The 23,717-nt window shown below is 40.6% G+C and overlaps 1 protein-coding gene across 2 annotated transcripts in view; it reads left to right on the top strand.

The window, feature by feature from the left end:
• The window catches only part of LOC133455358 (matrix metalloproteinase-17-like), a 150,235-nt gene that overhangs the window by 103,580 nt on the left and 22,938 nt on the right, over positions 1–23,717 (top strand). For both annotated transcript variants that reach the window (XM_061734349.1, XM_061734348.1), the window contains exons 5-7: positions 19,274–19,450; positions 20,290–20,392; positions 22,096–22,178. In XM_061734349.1, coding sequence (XP_061590333.1) covers positions 19,274–19,450; positions 20,290–20,392; positions 22,096–22,178 — 363 coding nt within the window. The remainder of the gene's footprint in view (positions 1–19,273; positions 19,451–20,289; positions 20,393–22,095; positions 22,179–23,717) is intronic.

Raw genomic sequence — 23,717 nt, 5'->3', positions numbered from 1 at the left:
AGACCGTTAAGGCACTTAAAAACCAGTAAAATAACCTTAAAATCAATCCTGAAGCGGACGGGGAGCCAATGCAGCGATTTTAAAACAGGTGTAATGTGCTCCCGCCCTCTGGTCCTCGTCAGCACGTGAGCTGAGTTCTGTAATAGCTGTAGGTTCTTAATACTAGCTGTAGGTTCTTAATACTCTTTTTAGGAAGACCAGAGAGCAGGGCATTACAATAATCTAAACGACAAGAGATAAAAGCATGCATCAGCACCTCCGTGCTGGCCTGAGAGAGAAACGGGCGGACTCTGGCTATATTCTTAAGATGGTAAAAACCTATCTTCGTAATATTCTTTATGTGTGGAATAAAAGTGAGCTCAGAGTCAAAAATAACACCCAGGTTCTTTACACATTGCCAAGGTTTAAAATCTTGTAGTTTTGGTAAAAGTTTCTCTCTCTGGCCTTCAGGACCAATAACTAAAACCTCTATTTTGTTCTGGTTGAGCTGTAGGAAATGATCTGCCATCCATGACTTAATATCTAAAATACAGTTAAAAAGGGCATCAAGTGGCCCTGTGTCATCAGGAGCCACGGCGATGTACAGCTGTGTGTCGTCAGCGTAGCTGTGGAAGCTGATGCCGTGTCTCCTGATGACGTCCCCCAAGGGAAGCATGTAAAGGTTAAAAAGAAGCGGACCTAAAATTGACCCTTGGGGGACCCCACACTTAATTTCATGCATTCTGGAGGAACATGTATCCAAACTTACAAAGAAAGATCGATCTGTGAGATAGGAGCGGAACCAGTTAAAAACAGTACCAGAGAGGCCCACCAGGTGCTTCAGTCTGTTTAATAAAATGTGATGGTCTACTGCAGGGGTATTCAACTATATTCGGCCGGGGGCCACATCTGCAAAAGGACTGTATGGAGAGGGCCGCACAATTTGAAAATGTGGGGGTTTTCAAAACGTATTTTGCACTCAAAGACGAAGACTTATGTAAATATAATACATTTGTATTATACATTTGAATATATCTAGTTTACATATGAATTATGTATTAATTGTCTCCAGATTTAGTAATTGTGAATGTTAAATATAATATTCAGATAAAGAAATATTATTTTGAATGCAAGTTCATTTTGAAACCATGCATTGTGCAAACTTAATGAAATTGATATTGACCTACTATTAATAAAACACGCCATAATGACAAAGCACCACTTTCCACCAAGATTTCCTTATTTGAATATTATATTAAGCATTGAGCACAACCATTTTAGTCCATAGTAGCCAGTTATAAAAATATTATTAAAAAAAAAAAAAAAATGTTTTTTCTTTTTTTTTCAACAAACACCCCCTTTTTTGAAATATGACCAGGGGCCACATAAAAGCTCCTGGGGGGCCGCATGTGGCCCGCGGGCCGCCAATTGAATATCCCTGGTCTACTGTATCGAAGGCGGCACTAAGATCCAGTAGAACCAAGACTGTCAGTTTGCGGTTATCTAAATTGCACCTGATGTCTTCAAATGTTTCCAATTAACAGAAGCTTCCTAAGCCATGACATCAAAATACAGTCAAAATATTACCCTTATATTCTCATAAACACTCGTGGTTTGCATATATCTATTCCATTCTCTGTTATCCTTAGTGGTGAAACCGATCCAGTACCCCCCGTGTGTTTTGACTTGAGCGTGAGTGATGTAAGGAGTCCAGGGTGTGTTTGAGCGGTCTAACCCAGCAGCTGAGTTCAGACCTGCGTTGACCTCCCAGCTTTGTTTTGCGCCATCAGGGCTGTGGACCATATGTTGCAGGACAGCAGCTCAATCTGCTCCAATTAGACCTCCTAACAGGCTGCAGCGGCAGCAGCAGGCCGCGCAGGCGGTGCAGCAGTGGTGTAGGGGAGGCATGGTTAAATGTAGGTATGGAGTGACGGCGGGGCCAGTAACAGCTGTGTAGATGTAGGTTTGATTAATGGAGCAGAGGAGTGATGAGGAGGTCAGAGGTGGGAGATTTTCTATATGACTGCAGTTTTTGTCCTCTGTCAAATAGTCTGGCTGCTGCACATGCTAGTGCTTTCTGAAATGGTTATTCAGGCTCTAATAAGCACTAAGTTTCAGTAATGACTCTATTAACAGTTACTCTCTTTAATGTATTTTTAAGTGCTTATCATGAAGACGATTTTGCAGCCTCAGACACTGAAGCACCTGTCAAATGTCCTTCAATGTAGAAGAAAGTGAAAATGTGGGTGGAAATTAAATCATTTTAAAAGTCTTTTATCTGTTCGGAGAATGAAACTGTAGTCTTGAGCAGTAACTTTTGTCTCACCTCCAGATTAAAACGCTTTGTCTAGCTGTTGAATTTGTCTTCTCTGAGCCTGCCAGACTGATGTTCTAAAGCTCCAGGAAAAAGTTAATTAAACAGCTCCTAATTTCTTCACGTTACACTCTGCCAGTCTCACCTTGCTGCTATCTCCCCCTCAAACGTCATCAGCCTGCCTGTGAGGCATTGCTCGGTTGATGCGGTATCGCTGCTTCTGCATATTCACCTGCTTGTAAGACAACACGCAGCCCTGTTTCCAAAAACGTATCAGTCCAAAAGTGTTGTTTTTCACAGCTTTTTCTTGTTTTTTTGGTTGTTTTTTTTTCAGAACCATGATAACCCTTTGAAAAGATATAGCATTGCTTGGTCAACCCTGAAGGTAGAAAGTGAGTGTTGGTGCTTTAGCAGGTTGTAAAGCTGTGTAATTATCTTAAAAAAAAAAAGGGGGGGGGGGACAAAGCTGAGCTGAGCGATTGCCGTTGCTAATTCCATTTACCAATTTCCTGGCGCATTTTTCTCAGCGGGACACCAAATCCAGGTCGGCTAAGGCCATACCCTAATGTGCACATTGGCGTTGAATAGTGGAAATTAAGCATCGCATTTTGTAGAGAAGCTCACCCCTGCTGTGCAGACTGATGGCGCTGGCAGCCATTAGAAGTCATGAGAGGTGGAATCTCAGCAAGATCAAATAAGTGGAGGTCTGGAAGTGTTGTTTTGCTTTGACAGGCACCAGATTGTTTCTATTTATTATTACTCAGCCAGAAATCTGCTTCTACAGAGTGATAACCCTGACTGAAACAAAAGCATCATTAAGCAGGTGAATTTTTCATGACATTCACTTATTCCATGTCTGTATTGATGGGCTGAAAACATGCGCATGTGTGTTTGTGTGGTTGAATCTTTGGGCCTCATTTATGAAACTTTGCAAAAGATCTGTTACCATAAGAAAGCGCGCACACAGAAGCTCACAGAAAAAATATAATCAGATTCATGATACTATTTATGTCCATGTCTGCAGGCCATGTTCCCTGTGTAAACCACAGTGAAGTTATAAATGTGTGCACATGCAACGGATTTAAACCCACCCTCTACACGCCCATATTCACATTTTCAACTGACAGCATCTCATGAATGAGAAGAATCCTTTTTTTTATTTAGCCTTTATTTATCCAGGAAATGTTTTATTGGGATACAAGATCTCTTCTTCCAGGAAGTCCTGGTGAAGATAGCACTCATACATTTCATATATGACAATAAAACATACATATACAATGAAGACATAAAATACATAAAATCAACAGTAAAAGACAATCTTAAATAAACATTGATTTAAAAACAGCTACATGTTTCCTGAAGCGGCTGATTTTAAAATACCTTTAAACACATTGACAGTAGCGAGGGCCTGTAGGTAGGAAGGAAAATTATTTGTTTTTGTAGTCAATCATGGCAACAACCAAGAGAAGATCAATAAAATAAGGAAAAATGGTGGAGAAACCAAGCTGCTAGTAGAAATGTCCCTACTCAGGGTATAAGTTGAATGTCAAAATGAGACAGGTAAAAAACAACGTGGTTTCAAAGTTTTGTTAACTTGGAATTCATTCTGATTTTGACTCAGATGGCGAATGTGCTTACTGGGGAAAGCAGAATGTTTGTGGCATCTGCAGGATGCTCTGTTCCCGGCTGGATGCTGCTTCACATAGCTTTGCAGGCGCACATCTATGCGATGTGCCTTTCCGCTGCCAGCTGGAGTTAGTGCCAAAAACACATGGGACCACCTGAAATAGAAGCTGCTCTTGACTGTGTTTGTGTTGGTCCTTCATACAAAGAAAATAAGTAATAGTGGGATTAGGGAGTGCTTTGTTGTGGTATGAAACTGTCAAAAATAATTTAATATCTGTCCAGTGAAGCTATTGTCTTAGTCTTTCATCCACGCGTTTCCATTCTCTATTGTTTTTCCTTCTCCTTCCTACACGGAGCATCATAGCTGAGGACCAACAAGATTTTCTTGGAGGATTGCACAAAGGTAAATTGCGTTGGTTGAATTCCCACAATCCTTCACTCTCAGTGGGATGAAAGCTTTTCAAACAAACACAAGATGCAACCATGAATTACCAAAACAGCACAATTGTGCTCACAACAGTTTTTTTCACACACACATTCACTCACACAAAACTTTCTGAAAGCTAAAGTGGCACTTGGCCGTGTGTATTAGAGCAGTGCTCCCCAACCTTTTTAGCGCCAAGGACCGGATTAATGTCAGACAATATTTTCATGGACCGGCCTTTAAAGTGTGGCCGATAAATACCACAAAATAAAATGATACGACCAGCATAAAAACAATGGTATATTGTAAATATAATAATAAACATGAATCCACTGTGTACTCGTATGCAACTTTATTAGCAGCACCCTTTTTTTTTGTCTGCATATATATTAATGGTTAACACCAAGTTTGGTAAAAACCTAAAGCATATATATTCATTTTGATATATAATCAATTGCATATATAACATGTAATTTTGTTTTTTGTTTGTATTTTTTAATTAAAGGTGACCTATTATGGCATTTAATGTATATTTTAAACAGGCCTTGAATGTCTTAAAAACAATCTAAAGCTTGTTTTTTCTACATAAATCATAAATCCAGCCTGTGGGCCCTGTCACTAGTTTTACCGCTTCTAACCTCTTTTTCTGCGCCTCATTTTTAGGGAAGGGGGGGCTATGATAATGAGGCTCTGTGCTGATTGGCTCCCTGAATGACGTGTAGCAGGGGAGGAGAATAAACCTCTCTCCGCCAGAGCAGCCCGAGCCTGTAAATAAATAAAACACTGAATTTTCACAAATGGTAACTTTATTGTTAAAAAAATAAAATATGAGTTGTATATAAATAACATTTATGCACTATTTAAGCCGGATCTACCCTGCGGATGCTGAACGCTGGCCCCGGAGCCACGCCGGGCGCCCGGGAGCAGCGCTGCAGGCGCAGCGCGCAGCGCGCATCGCCGCGGCTTTAACGGGGAAATCTGACCGGTTCCGACCGGCCGGGACCGCAGGAACCCGCCTGGACTGGTAGCAGGGACTCCCGGGGACCGACCAGCGGAATTTCAGCCGGATCTGCCCGGCGGATGCTGCACGACGGGCGCTGCAACCCCATGGCGGGCGCACAGATCGGCTCCGGAGCGCATCCGCGGCGCATCTCCCGTTACCGGGGATCAAACCGACAGATTTGCCTGAAAATCTCGGAGGGTGAAGCTGGTCCGACCTGGGACGGACCCCCGAGGACCCAGCTCCCAAACCACCCGGGAACCTGGATGATTTAACCCGGATCCGCGGCGCCGTCTGACTGGCTGAAGGAAGCACCGCTCCAGCAGCGGAGAGAGCTGGTTGTGGGCGTGGTTTCAGCAGCGGAGGCTGAACCTATGGAAATGAGCGCCTATGGTGACGTCACCATAGGCGCAGATTCAGAATGGCTCAAAAAAAGGTCACGTGACACTGGGGGACTCTGGCCGGCGGGGGTCAGAGACCCTGCAGAATTTCATGGTATTTTGTCTCCCCTGTGCTGGCAGGGTGAGGGGAGACCACTTTATATATGTTAAAACAAGAAAAAACGTGTTTTTCATAATAGGTCCCCTTTAATAGAAACATATGTGAGGGCGGATCGGGGGAGGGGGTGAGAGGTAGCATCCGTTGTTAGTCTGAAATGAGAGAAACACAGAGAAATGCACAAAGGGGACACAAGCCCTTGAAATCTGTAAGAGAGAAAACAAACAAACACGAGAACAGGCAGAGACACAAACAGCAACCATTTCCGGTCTCTGAAACTGAATCAAGACTAGGCTGCGATTATCTGTCCCCCAAAACTGTGGAGTGAGTATGTAGGTGAGTGAGCAGGTGTGTGTGTCTGTGTAACTGTGTGTGTGCAAATTGAAAACAAGGCTTTACCTGAACTGCAACTATAATGGAGGAGGGAGGGTGCAACCACGCTTAGCGAGAGACCAGAAGTCGACAAGGAAGAAACCCGAACCCAGGCCACCAACAGCCCCATGGAGGACGAGAAAGGCCTGAGGAAACCCCCCGCCAGCAAGGCCCGCCCCCTCCCAGCGACGACAGAGGGAAGCCCCGGGCGGAGCCCACCTGACCATGGGAGGAGGCAGGCAGGAAACCCACGGTGATGGCCGATCATGCGGCCAGGAGGTCCACACCCCCCAGGCCAACGACCCCCACTCGGCAAGAGGCCAGCCAGCCCGGAGAGACGGGGCCACCCCGACCGTCGACACTGATGTGCTGGCACCCGCCCTAATGAAAGCAGGAACCCCAGAGGCAAAGGCGCACCCCGCTGCAAGGGCAGCGAGGGGGAGCGGAGACCGGCATGGAGTCCGGGAACCCCCCAACAACCAGCGTCCTCCTAACATCGCGCCAACAACATAACATGAGTAATATCCTCTCTGCCCCCTAACGCTCTCTGACTCTCGTTACTATGGTAACGTTTAAACATGGCTTCAAAATAAGATACATAGGGCCTACACACCACAAAAACAAATATAAACTGCATGAAACTTTTAACTCACGATAACGCTGAATCAATGGGAGCCCTGAGCTTGTTTCTCTGCAATGAGATGGTCCCATCTAGGGGTAATGGGAGACAATGACGCCCGAAGTGTGTTGCTTTTGTCCATTTAACTCCGTAGTTTAGTTTTGGTTGCCATCACTGCAGAAAGCCCCGCTTCACACAGATAGGATGTCGGAAATGGCAACAGGGTTATCAGTGCTGTTGTGGCAATCTCAGGGTATTCTGCCCTGACTTTAATCCAGAACACCGGCAGAGTTATTGCCTTGAACATACCTTTAAGGCAGACGTCATCTGTTATCTCCAGCAGTTGATCTTCTACTTGCACAGACATGCTGGATTCACCTGGTTTGTTGACAAATGGGTTGCGGATCCATTCCTTGGCAGTTCTTGGGTCTTTTGTGGTTGGGAAGTAGCGCTCGAACTCTTTCGCGCTCCCGTTATTTTCTTTCAAAATATTCAGAGGGCTTGTCTTTTAATGCCAGGTGCTTGGTCTCCAAGTGGCGGAGCAGTTTTGAAGGCTTCATTACCTCATTAGAAATCCGGTCGCCACATTATTATTATTATTTTTATTATTATTATGCAGAGCGGGCTTGGTGAGTGGGAATCACCTGTCGAATTAAATCCATATTTTAAGTAGGACTCGTGGGTTTGTCTGTTAAGTTTCGTTGGCTCTTCTTCTGTCTCATCACTCATTTTGTTAGCTTGTGGGTTAAATTTCAGTGTTCACGTGACTGATATGAAGGAGAGAATCTGGTCATTTTTCAAAATAAAGCATTGTTCGGACAATAAGTAAAATGGAAATAATGCAAGTTATTTATTCTTTCTTGTGAGGCCCGGTACCAAATGATCCGGGCCCGGGGGTTGGGGACATCTGTATTAAAGCATTATAAACTACTGACAAGCTGTTTGATTTCGTCTGTGCTAGTTTTTTTTTATTCTAAAAGAAAGTTTTAAAATGTTTGACGAGAAATAAACTCTTGCTAAATATCAGAGAAAAATACAAGCCAGACCTTCCTGAACCCTGATGCACGGGGTCGTCATGTTAGCCATGCTCAGTTGCTCTTTGGCAGTCCACACTACACCAAAGGTGACCAAGGGAGACCTAAGAAGCCACGTATATTTGGTTCTATATAGTATTTATTTATTTTCTGTCAATTAGTTTCCCCATTAACAATAACTTTCAACCAATAGTAGTAATTGTCGCTACAGAGCTGATGTCAATGTTGCCAGCTTAGTGACTTTGTTGCCACATTTAGCAAGTTTCAGAACCCTCTAGCAACTTTTTTTTTTAAGTCACTAGTAACAAATCTAGCAACTTTTCTCAGGTGTCATTAAAGACTTTTGTAGACTCTAACTTTAATACTTGTTCCGTTATTCCTTTTCTCAGTGAGCAGCCCTGCTGCTGTGGTCCCCTCCCTGGTTCCAATACGCTCCCCGGCAACTCAGTCTTCCAGCACCAGCTGCTCTCGGCTGCACTCACAGCAGAAAACGTTCACCTCCACTGAAAGTCCACTGAAGTCCACTGAAAATGAATCGTACATCCACCAATCCAAAGTTGGCTCATTATGCACTGGCCCTACGCCATCCAATAATAAATAATAATCATTATAAATAATGTAATAATTAGAAGTCACCACAGTGGCTTAGTGGTTAGCACCGCTGTCTCACAGCAAGAAAGTACGGTACCTGGTTCAACTCCTGGATTCAACAGGAGTCTTTCTGTGAGGAGTTTGCATGTTCCAGCGTGCATGGTTTTTCTACACTCCAGCTTGTGCGTAAACATTGATGATTGTAAGTTGCCTATAGGTGTGTGTGCATGGGTGTCTGTCTCCATATGTTGCCCTGCAATAAACTGGTGACCTGTCCAGGGTATACGTGTAATTAGGTCTGCTGGAGCCTATGTGTCCCACATTTCATAGTCATTGTTACAGAATTGAGATAGTGGTGAGCTAAACGTTAACACAACCACTCCTTTATTTAGATAAAATTAAGATTAAAATGACCTTGGTTCCTTTTACCCTGCCTTTACATGAATGGATTTGTATTGTTGAGTCTTGTCAGAGGCTTATAATAACTTTTTTTGTTTGATATTGGTGCTAATGTTAAAGCTACCATGCTGTAAACACTTCGATTCACATAGTTTTGCTCCCTAACACAAGTTTACACTTAATACCATCTAGTAATAGGCTTAAGCGTGATTGAACACTAAAGTATTCCTTTAAGCCGCTTTTATGGCACTGCAGTGTTTCCTCTACATTCATTCAGCAGTGGCGGCCCGCCACTGCTAAATCATAGCCGCCACGCCTGAAAATTTTATTTTATTTAAAAAAAATTTAAATTTAAATTTTTTTTTTTTTTGCAAATGCACCATCGCCGCATCTCTCCACCTTCACAGCACAACCTGTGTGATGATGAGCGCAACGGCGGGGGGAGGGGAGGGGAGGGGAGGGAGGGAGTGGGGTGTTTGGGGGATCCTATTGGAGTTAATTACTCGCGAGGGGGATCATCTTGCAGCATGTATGCTGCTAAGCATCAATGGGCCACCTCTGGGAGAATTTCCCTACAACAGAGCCATAGAGCTCTTCTTTAAAAAGCCAAGGAAAATTAAGTGCTCTGAGCCTGGGTGCAAACTTTGTCATTAAGTCTACACAGCCTCATCTAGCTGATGTTTACATGTTATTTATTTAATGTTATTGTTTTTATTTATTTTTTACATTTTCAACTGGTTAGAGTTGAAGTTAAAGTAACATTTATTTTTTGTTCAGGGATTGTTCTTCAAAAGTTCAGGGATAAAAACCAATAAATAGGTTTTGAAAGTTACATTTGCTGTTAAGTGGTTATTTGTGTACGCCGTACATTTACACCGCCGCCGCCGCCACCCCCCCGGGAAGCATGCCCCCACTGCTGAAAAAATTCCTAGAGGAAACACTGCACTGTCAAAGATTCATTTTAGTCTCTTTTTCAGGCACCCCTCTATACCTTCTTCAAACATTCTGTTCTTGAGTCTCTTTGTTGCCTTTCCCATGATGTCTACTGTATCTATTGGAGCTAGCTTCATCTTAAAGCAATCAATGACCATTTCTTTCCCCCAGGTATGCAACCGACAGAAGTCACTTTAAATCCTGAATCCAGCATCGTAATGATATTTCAGAGAGGACATGAAACATTGAGTAAAAGTAACTGTCATTGGAAAGTATTTTTGTTGTGCTCTTAGGTCTGTAAAACCTCACTGTATAAAGTGTGTTGCTACAAAACTATCAAGGTTATTTTTGCCTTACCTTGGCTTTCTTTGTACTTCTCTGTTTTTGGTTGGTAGTGGATGAGGAAGGTGTTATAAATGAACAATGAACATTGCAGGATCAGTGGATTTTATAGTTCAGTGTGTCTGGTTAATTAGTGAGGACGTTTAATTGTTTGAAACGCTGGTTTAAAGTTTCATCTTCAAACTGGTCCTGTACACTGTTTTAAAAATCGCTGTCCTGATTTTTGTATTGTTTCCTCAGATCCTGTCTGTAATGGAGTAGACAAAAACAAATTATTCAAATACAATGCAGCAAAGATAAATGGCACGAAAAAGGCAGGCAACACCATAGAATGATGCCGAGTCGGAAGACAGCGAGTGGATCAGAATCCACAGACAGTAAACAAACAGTGTTATCACAGGTACGCATAATGGAAGGACGGAGGGAAAGTTCTGCTTCCTGCACAGTAAAGTTTATCTTCTGAATACACGTATCTTATTGGTTTACTGCTCCTCTAAAGTCTATGACATGACCAGAAATGAATACCTTCTTGTTAAGGCAAAACCATCCCGAAATAAAGCATAGTTAGTTGTTTTTTTCAAAATGATTAATATCATATTCCACATACAATATATTGGTAATGGAGCAATTGTGGAGACCAGACCAGGGATACCTGGCCATGAGATACAAAAACACTTATTTTAATAGCAACAGTAATGATATATAGAGAATATGTGGAAGAGTAATGAGAACTGAGTGAAGAAAGAGATCAGTGCATCATGGGTGGTCCCCCAGCAGTCTGGACCTACAACAGTATAATTAAAGGATGGTTCAGGGCACCTGAGCTGTCTGCAAACCAAACACTGACTGTGAGCTGGTTTCACAAGAGAGATGCCAGCCTCCCGTTATCATGCTCCACAAGTACACAACAAGGAACTGCAAATACAGAAGTGCTCTTGGGTTGATATAGAAGTATGAGTTTTTTGAGATAAGAGCTAGATCCTTGAGGGCTTAACATTTAATAAGCACTTAGAAAGATGGGGCAGTAGGTGACCCCACCATTACAAGGACTTATATCGTATATAAAGGTGAGACCTTGGCTCTACTTACCCAAAAACCTGGAGGCCGGTGTGGTAACATGACGGTGTCACAATCCTTACCTGCAGCGTTTCATGGTCTATATCAGGGGTCTGCAACCCAAAATGTTGAAAGAGCCATATTGGATCAAAAACACAAAAAACAAATATGTCTGGAGCCGCAAAAAATTAAAAGTCTTTTATAAGCCTTAGAATGAAGGCAACACATGCTGCATGTATCTATATTAGTTAGAACTGGGGGAAGATTTTTTTTTTTTATTATGCACTTCGAGAAAAAAGTAGAAATGTCGAGAAAAAAGTAGAAATGTCGAGAAAAAAGTAGAAATGTCAAGATTAAAGTTGAAGTACAATCTTGAGAAAAAAGTCTAAATGTTGAGAAAAAAGTCTAAATGTTGAGAAAAAATCGAAATGTTGAGAAAAAAGTAGAAATGTCAAGATTAATGTTGAAGTACAATCTTGAGAAAAAAGTCAAAATTTCAACAAAAGTCTAAATGTTGAGAAATACATCAAAATGTTGAGAAAAAAGTCGAAATGTCAAGATTAAAAAGGAAAGGAAAAAGGAATAAAAAAAGAGGAAAAAAGGAAAAAAAGAAGAAAAAAAGGAAAAAAGAAGAAAAAAAGAAAAAAAACAAGAAAAAAAAGAAAGAAAGGAAAAAAAAAAGGTCAAACATTTTTGAGAGCCAAAATAGCCAAATATTGCCACTAGAAGTCTTGAGTGGGTAACGTTTCCAAGTGTACCTATTTTATATTCTGTATTTTTAATAACATTAGAAAAACATGACTTTTGCAAAGAATTTACTGGATCCCAGAATAGAAATATTATATAAGTATAATGCAGCTTCTTAGAAGTAAGCTGGACCTTATTTTTCTAATGTTTAAAGAAAGACTATTTGCCTACATAATAATATAGGTAAATTATCATTTTTCTGCATTACAAAGAATATTATTTTCGTGAGATATACAGTACAAGTTGAAATAAAGACAAGTACTTGTACTTCAAAGGAGGATTAGCAATCAGTAAAAGACTTTGGCACAATAACTGACATGTCTTTTGGGTCTTCTGCCGGGAGCTTCCTTTCAACCAGTGTTTTGTTTAGATGGTCCCATCACACAACAGTGATCATTGGCATCCATGCCAACTCTCACTGCTCCCTCAAAAACAACAACCTCCATTACCTAACCTACAGAACACCTACCACAGCCAAAGCAGCACTCCGCCTTCTTCAGACCCAAGCTCTGTTCATGCAAGCTCCAGGAAGTGATAGTGCTGATACTCCCATAACACCTAGCAGAAACAAACAGATTTACCAACTGGTCCTGGACAAAGACATTCAAAGAGGCCCCTCCCACTTCGTTAAATAATCTTCCTCTTCCTGGGGTCCTTGTCAGGGGCCTGATTGGTGGATCTCATCTGATCTTCTCTTCACTCCCTCATTTTCATAAATGGATGAAAGGAAGAAAGATTGTATAAATATTACCAAAACCTTTAGACCTCCACTGTGTGGCGATAAGAAGATTAAACCATTAACACATGGACGCTAATACAAGAAAATGATTTCAAACGATAATAACAGTAGCACAGGGACACAGGCATCTGTTGTATATCATTTGTTTGTGGAAAAGGGGATGTACTGTCGCCTTTCTTCTTACAGCCTGTTTCCACTTACTATTTGCCACATACACATGCATGATAAGGAGCCATGGTCACTTTTTAAATGAGCTTGAGGCAGGATGGAGGCAGGATTTATGAAAAAAATTTCGTATACATTTTAAGTTTTCTAGTAATAATGTCAGATGAAGCGTTCCAAACCAAAAAGAATGAGCCCTCTAGTGTATCTCTCCTTTGCCTTGAACAGGCTGTGTGCTGCAAAATGTGCTGCAATTCGGGCCCAAATTTCCCGCGCTGGGCTGTGGATGTGACGTCACATGACGCTGCATGTGCGTTCTCCCCGTTCTCCCGTGCCGGCTTCGCTGTTGGCTGCAGTACTCCCGACGGCCGTCGTGGTGAAGGGTGGCGCTAGAGAGTCTCATTTCTTAAAAGGAGCCTCATGCTCCTTTAAGTTATGAGGTAACCTTTAAAGATTTTTTTTGTAACATGCAATGTTGTCTTGTAAAAAATTTGAAATTGCTTTGTAAGATGGCTCAATGTTTCCTGCAGGTGATGTTGTGATTTTCCTATTGTCACCATGGTATCTAAGAAGATGGAAGATACTTATTTAAGAATGGAGATGGTCTGCATTGAACAGTTTAACACACTGCTAAGTTTGTTAATGAGAATATGTTTTCACAAAGTCAAAAAGGCTAAATAAACCTAAATTGAAACACATACAGGAACCAAACTTACTCCTAACTCCTCCAAATGCAGACCTGACAACCCCTCTAAGCAACCATGCCAAACTTATGTTAAAATTATGTTCAAGGTAATATGAAAAATACAACCATGTACAACAGGATCACACGTTTCATTCTCGTTTGGCAACTAATAAAAGTTCAGGGTTTACCACAACTGAATTCGCCACAAAACAAATTATCTAAAGGAGCTTCTTGGGTTTTATGAAAAGTCAGCATTTGACATCATGCTATAGCTAAAATGAAGCCTGATGAACTTCAGAGTAGTTGATGATGTGAGACCCGTTCTGGGGCTGGCCTTTAGAAATTACAACTCATATGTTTGCTATACATTAAAAAATATGTGTATATCTTGAGGGAGAACTGCAGACTACCATTTAATCATTTATTAAAAAATATCAAAGTAGCAACTCCCTCAAACCATCAAACAAAAATTAGCACAGCAAAGGTATGTCATTTCTTTTGCCGCTGCAGCAAGAGAAAACCTTGTTGTTTACGTCAGCTCTTTTAATATTGAAGCTTTTCATTTTTTTTAGGGAAGCCTCTGTAAAGTAAATACCAAATTAACACAGCTTCAATGTCAAATATAAATAGTGGTTACTGAAGTCTCAGGTAACTCCAGCTCTCCAGTATGAGTGTAGCTCTGAGCCTGTTAGAAATGCTAACCAAGGCAAATCCCTTTTAGAGAGCACATCATCTCTGTGGACCTTGCAGTTAAAGCTCATCTAGTGACAGCTAATTCAGTCCCAGTATTGGAATAAAATAATATATTACCATGTCCCTGGATGTGATGCCAGTGGGAGTAAAGTCAGAGGGGTTTTCATGTGTGATAGAAGTGACAATGTGGTTAGGCTATCCACACCACGAGAGAATCATGAGGTCTTCAACTGAGAAAAGCAGCCAAAAGAATGTTCTCCTAAACAGGATCAGTAGGCATGTGTAACAACTCATAATGTAATAACGGCTCATAATGTAATAACAGCTCATAATGTAATAACTTAAATGTAATAAAAGTTCATAATGTAATAATCGGCTCATACTGTAATAAAATTATGAGTGCATAACGTAATAACAGCTTTGCGCATAATGTAATAATGTAATAACTTATTACATTATGAGCCTTACTGGTACTCATAATGTAATAATGGCTCATATTGTGAGAAAAGTGTTGCATTATCATCATTTTTACCTCTGCCATTCCTGCAGGGGTGGAAGGAAATGCTTTCACCTCTGTGTGTGTCTGTCTGTGTCAGCAGGATCACACAATTTCTGCGACACGTGGTAACGCATTGGCCAACTTAGATGCCATATAACTGCGGGCCACATTAACAGGAAGAGAAGCCTAATTGTTTTAACGCATCATCCCCTATAGGTCAAGTCCATGGTATAAAGGTCACACTCACAACAAGAATGGACTTATGGGCAGAAGTCTGTGTTTGTGTTTGACTATGATTTGTACATAGGTGGCGCTACAGTAACCAACTCAAAAGCTGGCAGGACAAGAGGGTGGATTAGGGAAGAAGGAGGGGGCTGTAGTTCATGTAGTTTAAAAGAGCATTTTCTTTGTTTACTATTGCTACAATAAATGCAGGACACAATAACTTCTACAATAAAAACACATTGGTCTTTTCAAATAAGTAAGTGAACATTCTTTCCTTCCATACAACCTGATGAGGTCCTTCCACCGCTGTTTTTGTATTGTTGGTCTTACTGCCAATTTAAAGCTATGATATTCAGTTTTCAGTATTCAGTATTCAGCTAGAAGATTTTTTTTAATTTTTTGCTGATCATATTTCATAGGTAACACTATTGGGCCATAACAACCTTCTAAATTATTTTAATAAAAATGTACAATATGTAAAATCGTAGACCCTAGCTTTAATAAAGACTTTTAAGCATTATTTTCCTACTACTTACATTAAATACATGGTACAAGTACTGTAGCATAACATCCATCCATCCACCCATTATCTATACCCGCTTTATCCTCTGCATGGGGGTCTGCTGGAGCCTATCCCAGCTCATTTTCAGGCGAGAGGCAGGGGTCCCCCCTGGACAGGTCGCCAGTCAATTGCAGGGCCAGTAGCATAACATATTCATTCAATTTACTTTATTTTGGAACTTGTGCAAGAATGAGAAGTGCATTTAAGAACCATGTAAATCTTACATAATAAAATGTGAGAATGCAATTACTATTACATACTTGGTTTCACTAATATAGCTGAAAACCCATGCTGTTTGCTTTATTTGCACCTTTATGAGGTAAAAATTATGATAATGCAGCTGTTTTCTCACAATATGAGCCATTTTTATTGTTATTACATTATGAGCGGCGCCAGTAAGGCTCATAATGTAATAAGTTATTACATTACACATTATGCGCAAAGCCGTTATTACGTTATGCGCTCAGGATTTTATTACATTATGAGCCGATTATTACATTATGAACTTTTATTACATTTAAGTTATTACATTATGAGCCGTTATTACATTATGAGTTGCTACAGGCATGCAGGTGATGATAATAGTTCTCAATCTAATATCAGCACCATTCAATGGGACAATTTTGGTTGATTAATAAAGCTACGAAGAGTAAAAAGTCACTAGTGATTTTGGAAGAACTTAGTTTGAATCTTCATGTTCAAATCTCTAAATTGATTCTCTACCTTTATTGATCTTCCAAAATGAATCTGGTTCATTGATAGCCTACAATTTTCTCTCTCTTCCAACTTTGTCCATCTACTCTTTCAGTTTCACATGGACCGTAAATACAATGACATGCTTGATCCACTGCACTGAGCCTCTGCTCTTTTTCTCCATCCTTCCTTTGTTCACCGATCCACTGCACTGAGCCTCTGCTCTTTTTCTCTATCCTTCCTTTGTTCACCTGCACCATGTGCTCGGGCAGATTAGAGTTGGCATTTGTCTCCTGAATACCCCAGGTGAATACTGAAAGCATGAGCACATTCCCCGAGTCGATCCCAGCGCAAGGTTAGCTGGATGCTGACTTGAGCCAAGCCACCAAGGAGCGCTAAGCCAGCTTGGCGAGACACACTAGCTCTCTTTATATTTGCAAATCTGTATCTCCAAGCTGAATGTTTTGCCTTGCCTCAGAAGGTCAGACAGGGGGGATTGTGGGGCTTTTTTTTTCTTCATGCTTTGACTGAACATGCAGGGTAAGGATTTTAATAGCATGCATCTTTTTAGTCTTTCCACTCAGGCTCTGATTGACAACTCATGGACTCAGGCAGTATTACCTTGAATGTCTCACTACACCACAAACACAAGAGCACTTACAAAGCCTCCTGAGCTATCTGTTATACCTATTAATTTGGAACATAAGCAGATGAGTTGAAAACTATCTGAAAAAGGTGCATTTACGACATGAGTCTTTTCTAAGAAATATCTTATGGCACTATTACATCCAAGCATTGTGAAACTGTATAAGACTTAAACAGAAATGGCTCAAATCATAGCAGCATGCAGGGAAACAATCACTTATTCATAACCCCAACTAAAGATGACCCTGGCTTTCACTACTACAACCACTTCTTACTTGTAGACAATCTTGTATGGCTTAACTTAATCCGTCAAATTTTCTATTGAATAATTACTTCTATAAATTTGCAAAAGTTGCCCATCATAGTTTATTCAGATATCTTGTTTTAGTCAATCAACAGTTATAAATCTTAAATATTCCATTTACAGTGATTTGATGTGGAAGGAAGAATCTCACGTCAGAACAAATGAATGATTGTAATTATTTCTTGAAAAGTGGGAAAGTAGTTTATCATTTGAACCATTTCAATAACTAAGGGCCAAATCCACAATGAATAGATTGCGCCCGCAAATAGCGCTGTGAATTGCGCCGCATTTGCGCCCGAAATTTGCCCTGCTTTAAGGTCCTATTCACAAAAGATTTTGCTCTAATGATATACCGGCGCAAACACGCCCAAGTTTTGGAGCTGAGTGCAATTTGCACTTGTCTGAGTCGAGCGGAGCTGTTTCCAGTGTTCTCCATATTTCAGCACACAGATTGGTCCTTAATGAAAACTGCAGAAATAAAAAATAAAGCGAGTGAAAATAAAACGCCGTGAGGCGCAAGGGCGCAATTTCCACTGGGAACAGGGGAGACATGCCCCCCCACTTTTCAAACTCATGCTTTTGTCCCCCCGCCCCCCCCCCTTTTTTTTTTTACAGTTTAAGAACTAACGGTAGGCTCAGCCTGTAAATCCTAAAGACACTGTCCCTCCTCCCTCAGTGCTGTTCAAGGCTGATTTATGGTTCCGCGTTAAATCGATGCAGAGCATACGGCTAAGGTTACGCAGCGACGCGCACCGTACAGTGCGTGTCGCCGCATCTTTCAGGCCCTTTTTGTGCGCAAGCAAGCTTTATAGATGAGGTCCCAGATCAGGATCTGACGGTAATTCATGTTCTGTGTTTTGCTACACACACCTACAGGTCAGCTATTAAACACACACATTCTAGATTTATATGTTTATATGGTGGAATTGTTTGTAATAAAGCAGCCCCTACTGTATGGATGAATCCTGAGCTCCGTCCTGTTATTTTTATTTTTAAATCCGAGATAAGTCCACAACCCCCCTTGATCTGACTGTCTACAGTCATGTCTGACTGTAGATTTCACCCTTAATATCATTCAGTATCACACAGGCTTGAATGATATTGAAGAGAGAGAGAAACAGAGACAGAGCGGGAGTGAGGAGTGAATTTGCGCGCAGTTAATACACGCTTCCAAAAGACGGTATTTGCTCCACTATTTTTGCGTGTGGCAAATAGCGCTGGCCTTTGTGAATTAGACGGTTTTTTCAATGAGGCTTATTTGCATAGAAAGGGGGCAATTTTGCGCCGAATGTATGAATATTACCTAATTTACATGCATGCAAATGGCACAGGCGCACAATGCCACTATTTGCTTGGCAGCGCAGTTTGTGGTGCAATTCGCCCTTTGCAGGTGCTTTGTGAATTAGACGCTCTCTTTTTGTGTCATTTGCACCGGTTTAGCGGCCGCAAAAGCCGCACAATCCTTTTGTGGATTTGGCCCTAAGTGTTTTAGTCTATAAATATTGCTTCACATAAAGAGAAGCATAATGCTGTTTGGAACATCGGGGCTCCACGGTAAGCCATACGGTGAATGTTGCTAACAGTGGTTTACAGATTCTTTCCATATTTCCACATTTTGTTTATTTATAGTTTATGTATTTCTCCAAGTTTTTGGAGCGCTGTATGATGGATCGGAGATCCTAGGTGTCCTAGCTTAGTCTTCAATCCTTTCCCTTTACGCAATGTAATTCCGTCAGATTCATTGAGTAATTTAACAATATTGTGCAACAGAGATGAATCTATAATATAAAAATCCCTTCCAATCTTCCTTTTCTGACCAAAAAAAGAGACTGTCAATACTGTGCAAATGTGTGGTCATGATCCAGTACATCTTGTAATACTACTCTGACCCTCTAGAGGTGCACTTTGTTATATTTTACACCAGGACTGACACGTGATATACTGCCCCCACATGACCAGAAGTGGTATTGCTATTGCTATTATTTTTCATATGCTTTAAGATAAAAACAAACAAATATCTAACTTGGTTGGCATTGGTCCCTGCTGATATTACTCTTATGTTGGACGCATACATATATGACATTTTGCCCCATGTTGACTTGCATGTTGTTTATTTTTTGTGTCTTTTCCAGACTCTCACGGGATGGATCTGTTTGCAGTCGCAGTCCACGAGTTCGGTCATGCCATCGGCCTCGTGCACACCTCAGCGATGGAGTCCATCATGAGACCGTACTACCAGGGTCCTGTGGGAGACCCTCTGAAATATGATCTGCCCTATGAGGACAAAGTACGCGTCTGGCAGCTCTACGGTATGAAGAACCATGCTTCCGGTGTGTGGATATGGAGGAGAAAGAAATGAAGAAAAAAAAGCTGCATTTCCATCAGATTCACATTATTGAATCTGACACTGTTAGAAAAAACGCAGACATATAAAAAATTGGATTTCTGTTTTTCATTAGTAGTGGAGAAAAATAAACAAAGTAGCTCTGTGCTGTAACCATGAAGGGCACCTTGACAACATGGCATAAACAGCATACAAAGCTTAAAAGGAAGGGCCACGGGATTCTATAATACTGATCTTCACCTTTCTGCACCTGCGTTATTCACTGCTCACACATTTCGCCGGGGTTTACAGTATTAGCTCATGGCCATGTAAAGTGGAGTTTATACTGACCAAATTCACTGTTCTCAAAATAAAATAAAACTCATACAGCCTTGATTCTTATGTGCTGTGCACAAGTACTCTCTCCATGGCAAGGTGACAGCTCGTTGGACATGTGGTACCAGGTCTTCTTTGTGCAGGAAGCAGCAGTCGATGAGCTCTATAGAGCATTGATATTGATTTAATGAAAACATGGATGGAGTTAATTGGACCTCGTTATGCCATGTGGCCTTATCATACCTCACCCTCCTACAGGAAGTGACAGTGTGAGAAACGAGAAAGACAATTATGAGGAGAGTGCACTGCAGGCTTAAATGATGAGGGCATGTGACGGGAATAAAATTGATTCTCACTGAGGTGTAGTGGACTGAGATACAACATGTGAGTGAACTGAGATACAAGAAATACAATAAATAATGAAGAATCACCAAATATTGTGTCATTTTTATTTATTTTTTCATCTGATTATTGGATCTCATCCTGCAGGTGTCAGAGATACTGTGTCCCATACAAATCAACCAGGCAACCCTTCTCAGACACCTGAGCCTCCTGTGCTGCTGGACCTTCCTGAAAACAGATCCACTGTCCTGTAAGTAGAAGTTTTTCTGCATCTTGCATATCAGAAAAATAGTTAATAAGCACTGGAATACTCAAAAATCCACATCACCTTCTTCATTGACCCTTTAATTACTAGCTCTAGAAACCTTTCGAAGGGAATGTACAGACCAGTTCAGCCTGAATTTTACAGCACAAGTTGGACTTGTTGTTTGGTTTCCACTGGCAAATTGAACATATTCTTGTACATGCTTGTAAATATTTGCGAAACCAAACAAGTCAGACTAATTTGATGTCTTGTATCAGCCAACGCCAGAGGTAAAGTGGCCAGTTAACAATCAAAAGATGGGTTTTTACATCCACAGCCCTTACAAGCGTGTGTATGACAGCTTTGTAGGGCCTAAATGAGATTCATATGCATCAAATACTGTAAGTGCAGACCATTTTCCCTTTTAATATTTGGTATGTTTTCATATTTCGACCTGAAGTTATGGTAATCTAAAAGCTACACCCAGGAGCCTAATACAGGTGGTATTTACTGAATGTATTACACTATATTGCACTGTACCAGATTTTATCAGTTGTTTTTCTTACTGTTCCTTGTGCTGTTCCCTGTGCATGGTGCATTGCAGAATTTTTTTTATGGAGAGTATTCTAATTTTATTGTGTTTTTGTCTTTTACTGAAATACAGTGCAATGAATACATGCAAGAGTAATAAGTATATCTCATAAAAGGTGTTTTTATTTATGTATTTGATATAAGGTTCTATGGTATCAACAAGGCAAATTACCCAAGACACTTGGGAGCCTCCCTATCTAATTAGATAATTTGCTAGCGAAAGCTAGGCAGCTATCAGACTGTAGAAACTGAGGGTTGTGAAGCCTAATTAACCTAAAATGTGTACATTTATGCATCTTGGTCGCCCATACACCAATCTCACACCCAAACCACCAAGCTCTGACTTTAAATCAGCACTCAAGAGGCCCATTAACAAAAATCTACAAAAACGTTTTTTTCAATCTCAAGGTCTACAATGCTTGTTGGTCTCCCAGTAGACAAACACACATATACACACACACCTGCAGTTACATTCAAATACCCGTAGACAGCAAGGTGGTACGGAGAAGTAAATAAATATGCCATTAGTCAAACACTTAACCAGCTTCACTCTCCACTTTTTTAGACCATTGCTAGATGAATTATTTCCCGGTAACTTCATCAGGTCACAGTGTGTGAGAGAGCCAGATTAGTCCTGACAAGAGCACCGGTCTGACCACGAAGCAGTGATGTAGTTTTAATAGAGTTGAATGGAGACCTTTGTTAGTAATAGACGGCCCGGCGGGCTCCCACTCCCCACCCTGTGGTGCTAATAGCTTCATCATTGGCAGGCAGGCCACGTCGGTGCTTGAAGTCACTTAAAAACCTCAGGGATGAATGCACCCAGGATCCCACCATGTCTGCCTGACAGGCTCTTCTTTTCTGTGTAGCCTGGTATCACTAATTCATGCATAGGCGCGTGGTAACGGTGGGTGACTGGAGGAGCTTGAAGGCTGGGTAAATGAAAAAAAAACGTCGAAAAGAATCAGCATATAAGTCATAAAATCAATGGAAAAAACATTATCCATGGTGATTAAAGATTTAACGTGTTATAAATGCCTGTTTTTATTTGAGAAAGCTCTCATTTCCCCCTTTTTTTACAATGTTTCCTCCTACTTGTTTCTTCTCATTTCTCTCAGGCTGGCACGAGATGTCCCAGACAGATGCACGAGTCACTTTGATGCAGTGGCCCAGATACGAGGGGAGGCCTTCTTTTTCAAAGGTACAATGACAGTAAGAAAGAAAGACAGATGCGTAACTACAGAGCATTGTGTGTAAAAAATAACAAGGATGAGGCTAAATGAGCAGCAGGAGGAGAAAGAGCAAAAGTCAAGGATAGCATAGATGAGATGAGAAAGGGAGAGGGGAAGGTCTGGGTGCACACCGGAGCCGCTGAAAGACGGCAGTCGCAAAATTACATCAGGCTTTCATTCTTGTCCTCTGGAGGAATGACCTCAAACTCCTCACTGCCAGTGACAATGAGAAACAGGCTCATATTTTCAGCAACAGAAGAGTTAGTGAAGGCTGCTGAACTTTAGCTGGCATTTGTAGACAGACCTTTTTTTAACCTTTTTAATGTTTTATGTAACTTATAGCATGTTATAAGTTTATGGATCACTGTTTCAACCACTTTATATTTTTATTAAAACTGATCCGACTCGAAAAACCAACTAATTTTGGCTCCCCGCTTGGTGCTTGCAACATCATCTTTGCTGCTTTTACGGATGTTTTATTGTATTTTTAATTGTATTTCTTGTTTTTATCCTGTAAGGTGACCTTGGGTGACGTGAAAGGCGCCTCGAAATAAAATGAATTATTATTAGTGATGCACCGATTGTTCGGTAACCAAAATTGTTCGGCCGAAAATGGCAAAAAAACACTTTCGGTGGAATAAGTGGGAAAAAAAACGAACAATTAATAACGGCGTTGTAAAATAAGGAAATAGACTGGCCGCTCCGTAACTGTTGCGCACCACATAAATAGTTGGCCAACCAAAAACTAACCACATAAGAATTTTACCTAACATTCACCAGCAGGTGGAACCAAAACAACATAAATCAATCTATTACAGGTGCGTTTAGATGATGAAATCAAACAGCGAAGAGCGTGGAGTGAAGTGGTGCGGTGCAAACATATCAGCAGTGTGGAAGTATTTTAGAGTGGCAAAGAATAATACAAGAATGGCTGTTTGCAATGAATGTTCTGCTCAAATATCTAGAGGGGGCACATCTGCAAAGTCTTTCAGCACTACAAGTTTGATTTATCATTTGAAATGATAAAAAATGTATTTTGCTAATTTATTTATTTTAAGTTATTGTTCTTTGCTGGTATAATGTCTGCTGGAATATTTAAGAAATGCTGGGAAATTAAAAAATGTTCAGTTTTTTATGTTCAACAAATGTTTTCTACCTTGTAATTTTATAAAATATTTTTTTCTTTTAAAAGCATGCCTAAATCAAATTTATTTGATTAATGCAATGGTGAAAAAATTGGCGAAATAAATGAAAAACTGCGAAGAACCATGTTCGGTATTGTTAGGTATTCGGCCAAGTGTTTATTATTATTTTCGGTTTCGGTTTCGGCCACAAATTTTCATTTCGGTGCATCACTAATTATTATTATTATTATTATTATTATTATTATTATTATTATTATTATTATTATTATTATTATTATTATTATTATTATTATTATTATTATTATTATTATTTTTATTATTATTATTATTATTATCTACAAGATCACACTTCTTGCCACATAT

This window comes from Cololabis saira, chromosome 11, assembly GCF_033807715.1.
Source record: "Cololabis saira isolate AMF1-May2022 chromosome 11, fColSai1.1, whole genome shotgun sequence".
Taxonomy (NCBI): domain Eukaryota; kingdom Metazoa; phylum Chordata; class Actinopteri; order Beloniformes; family Belonidae; genus Cololabis; species Cololabis saira.
Note: the sequence above shows the minus strand (reverse complement) of the source record. Positions and strands in the feature narration are given on the sequence as shown.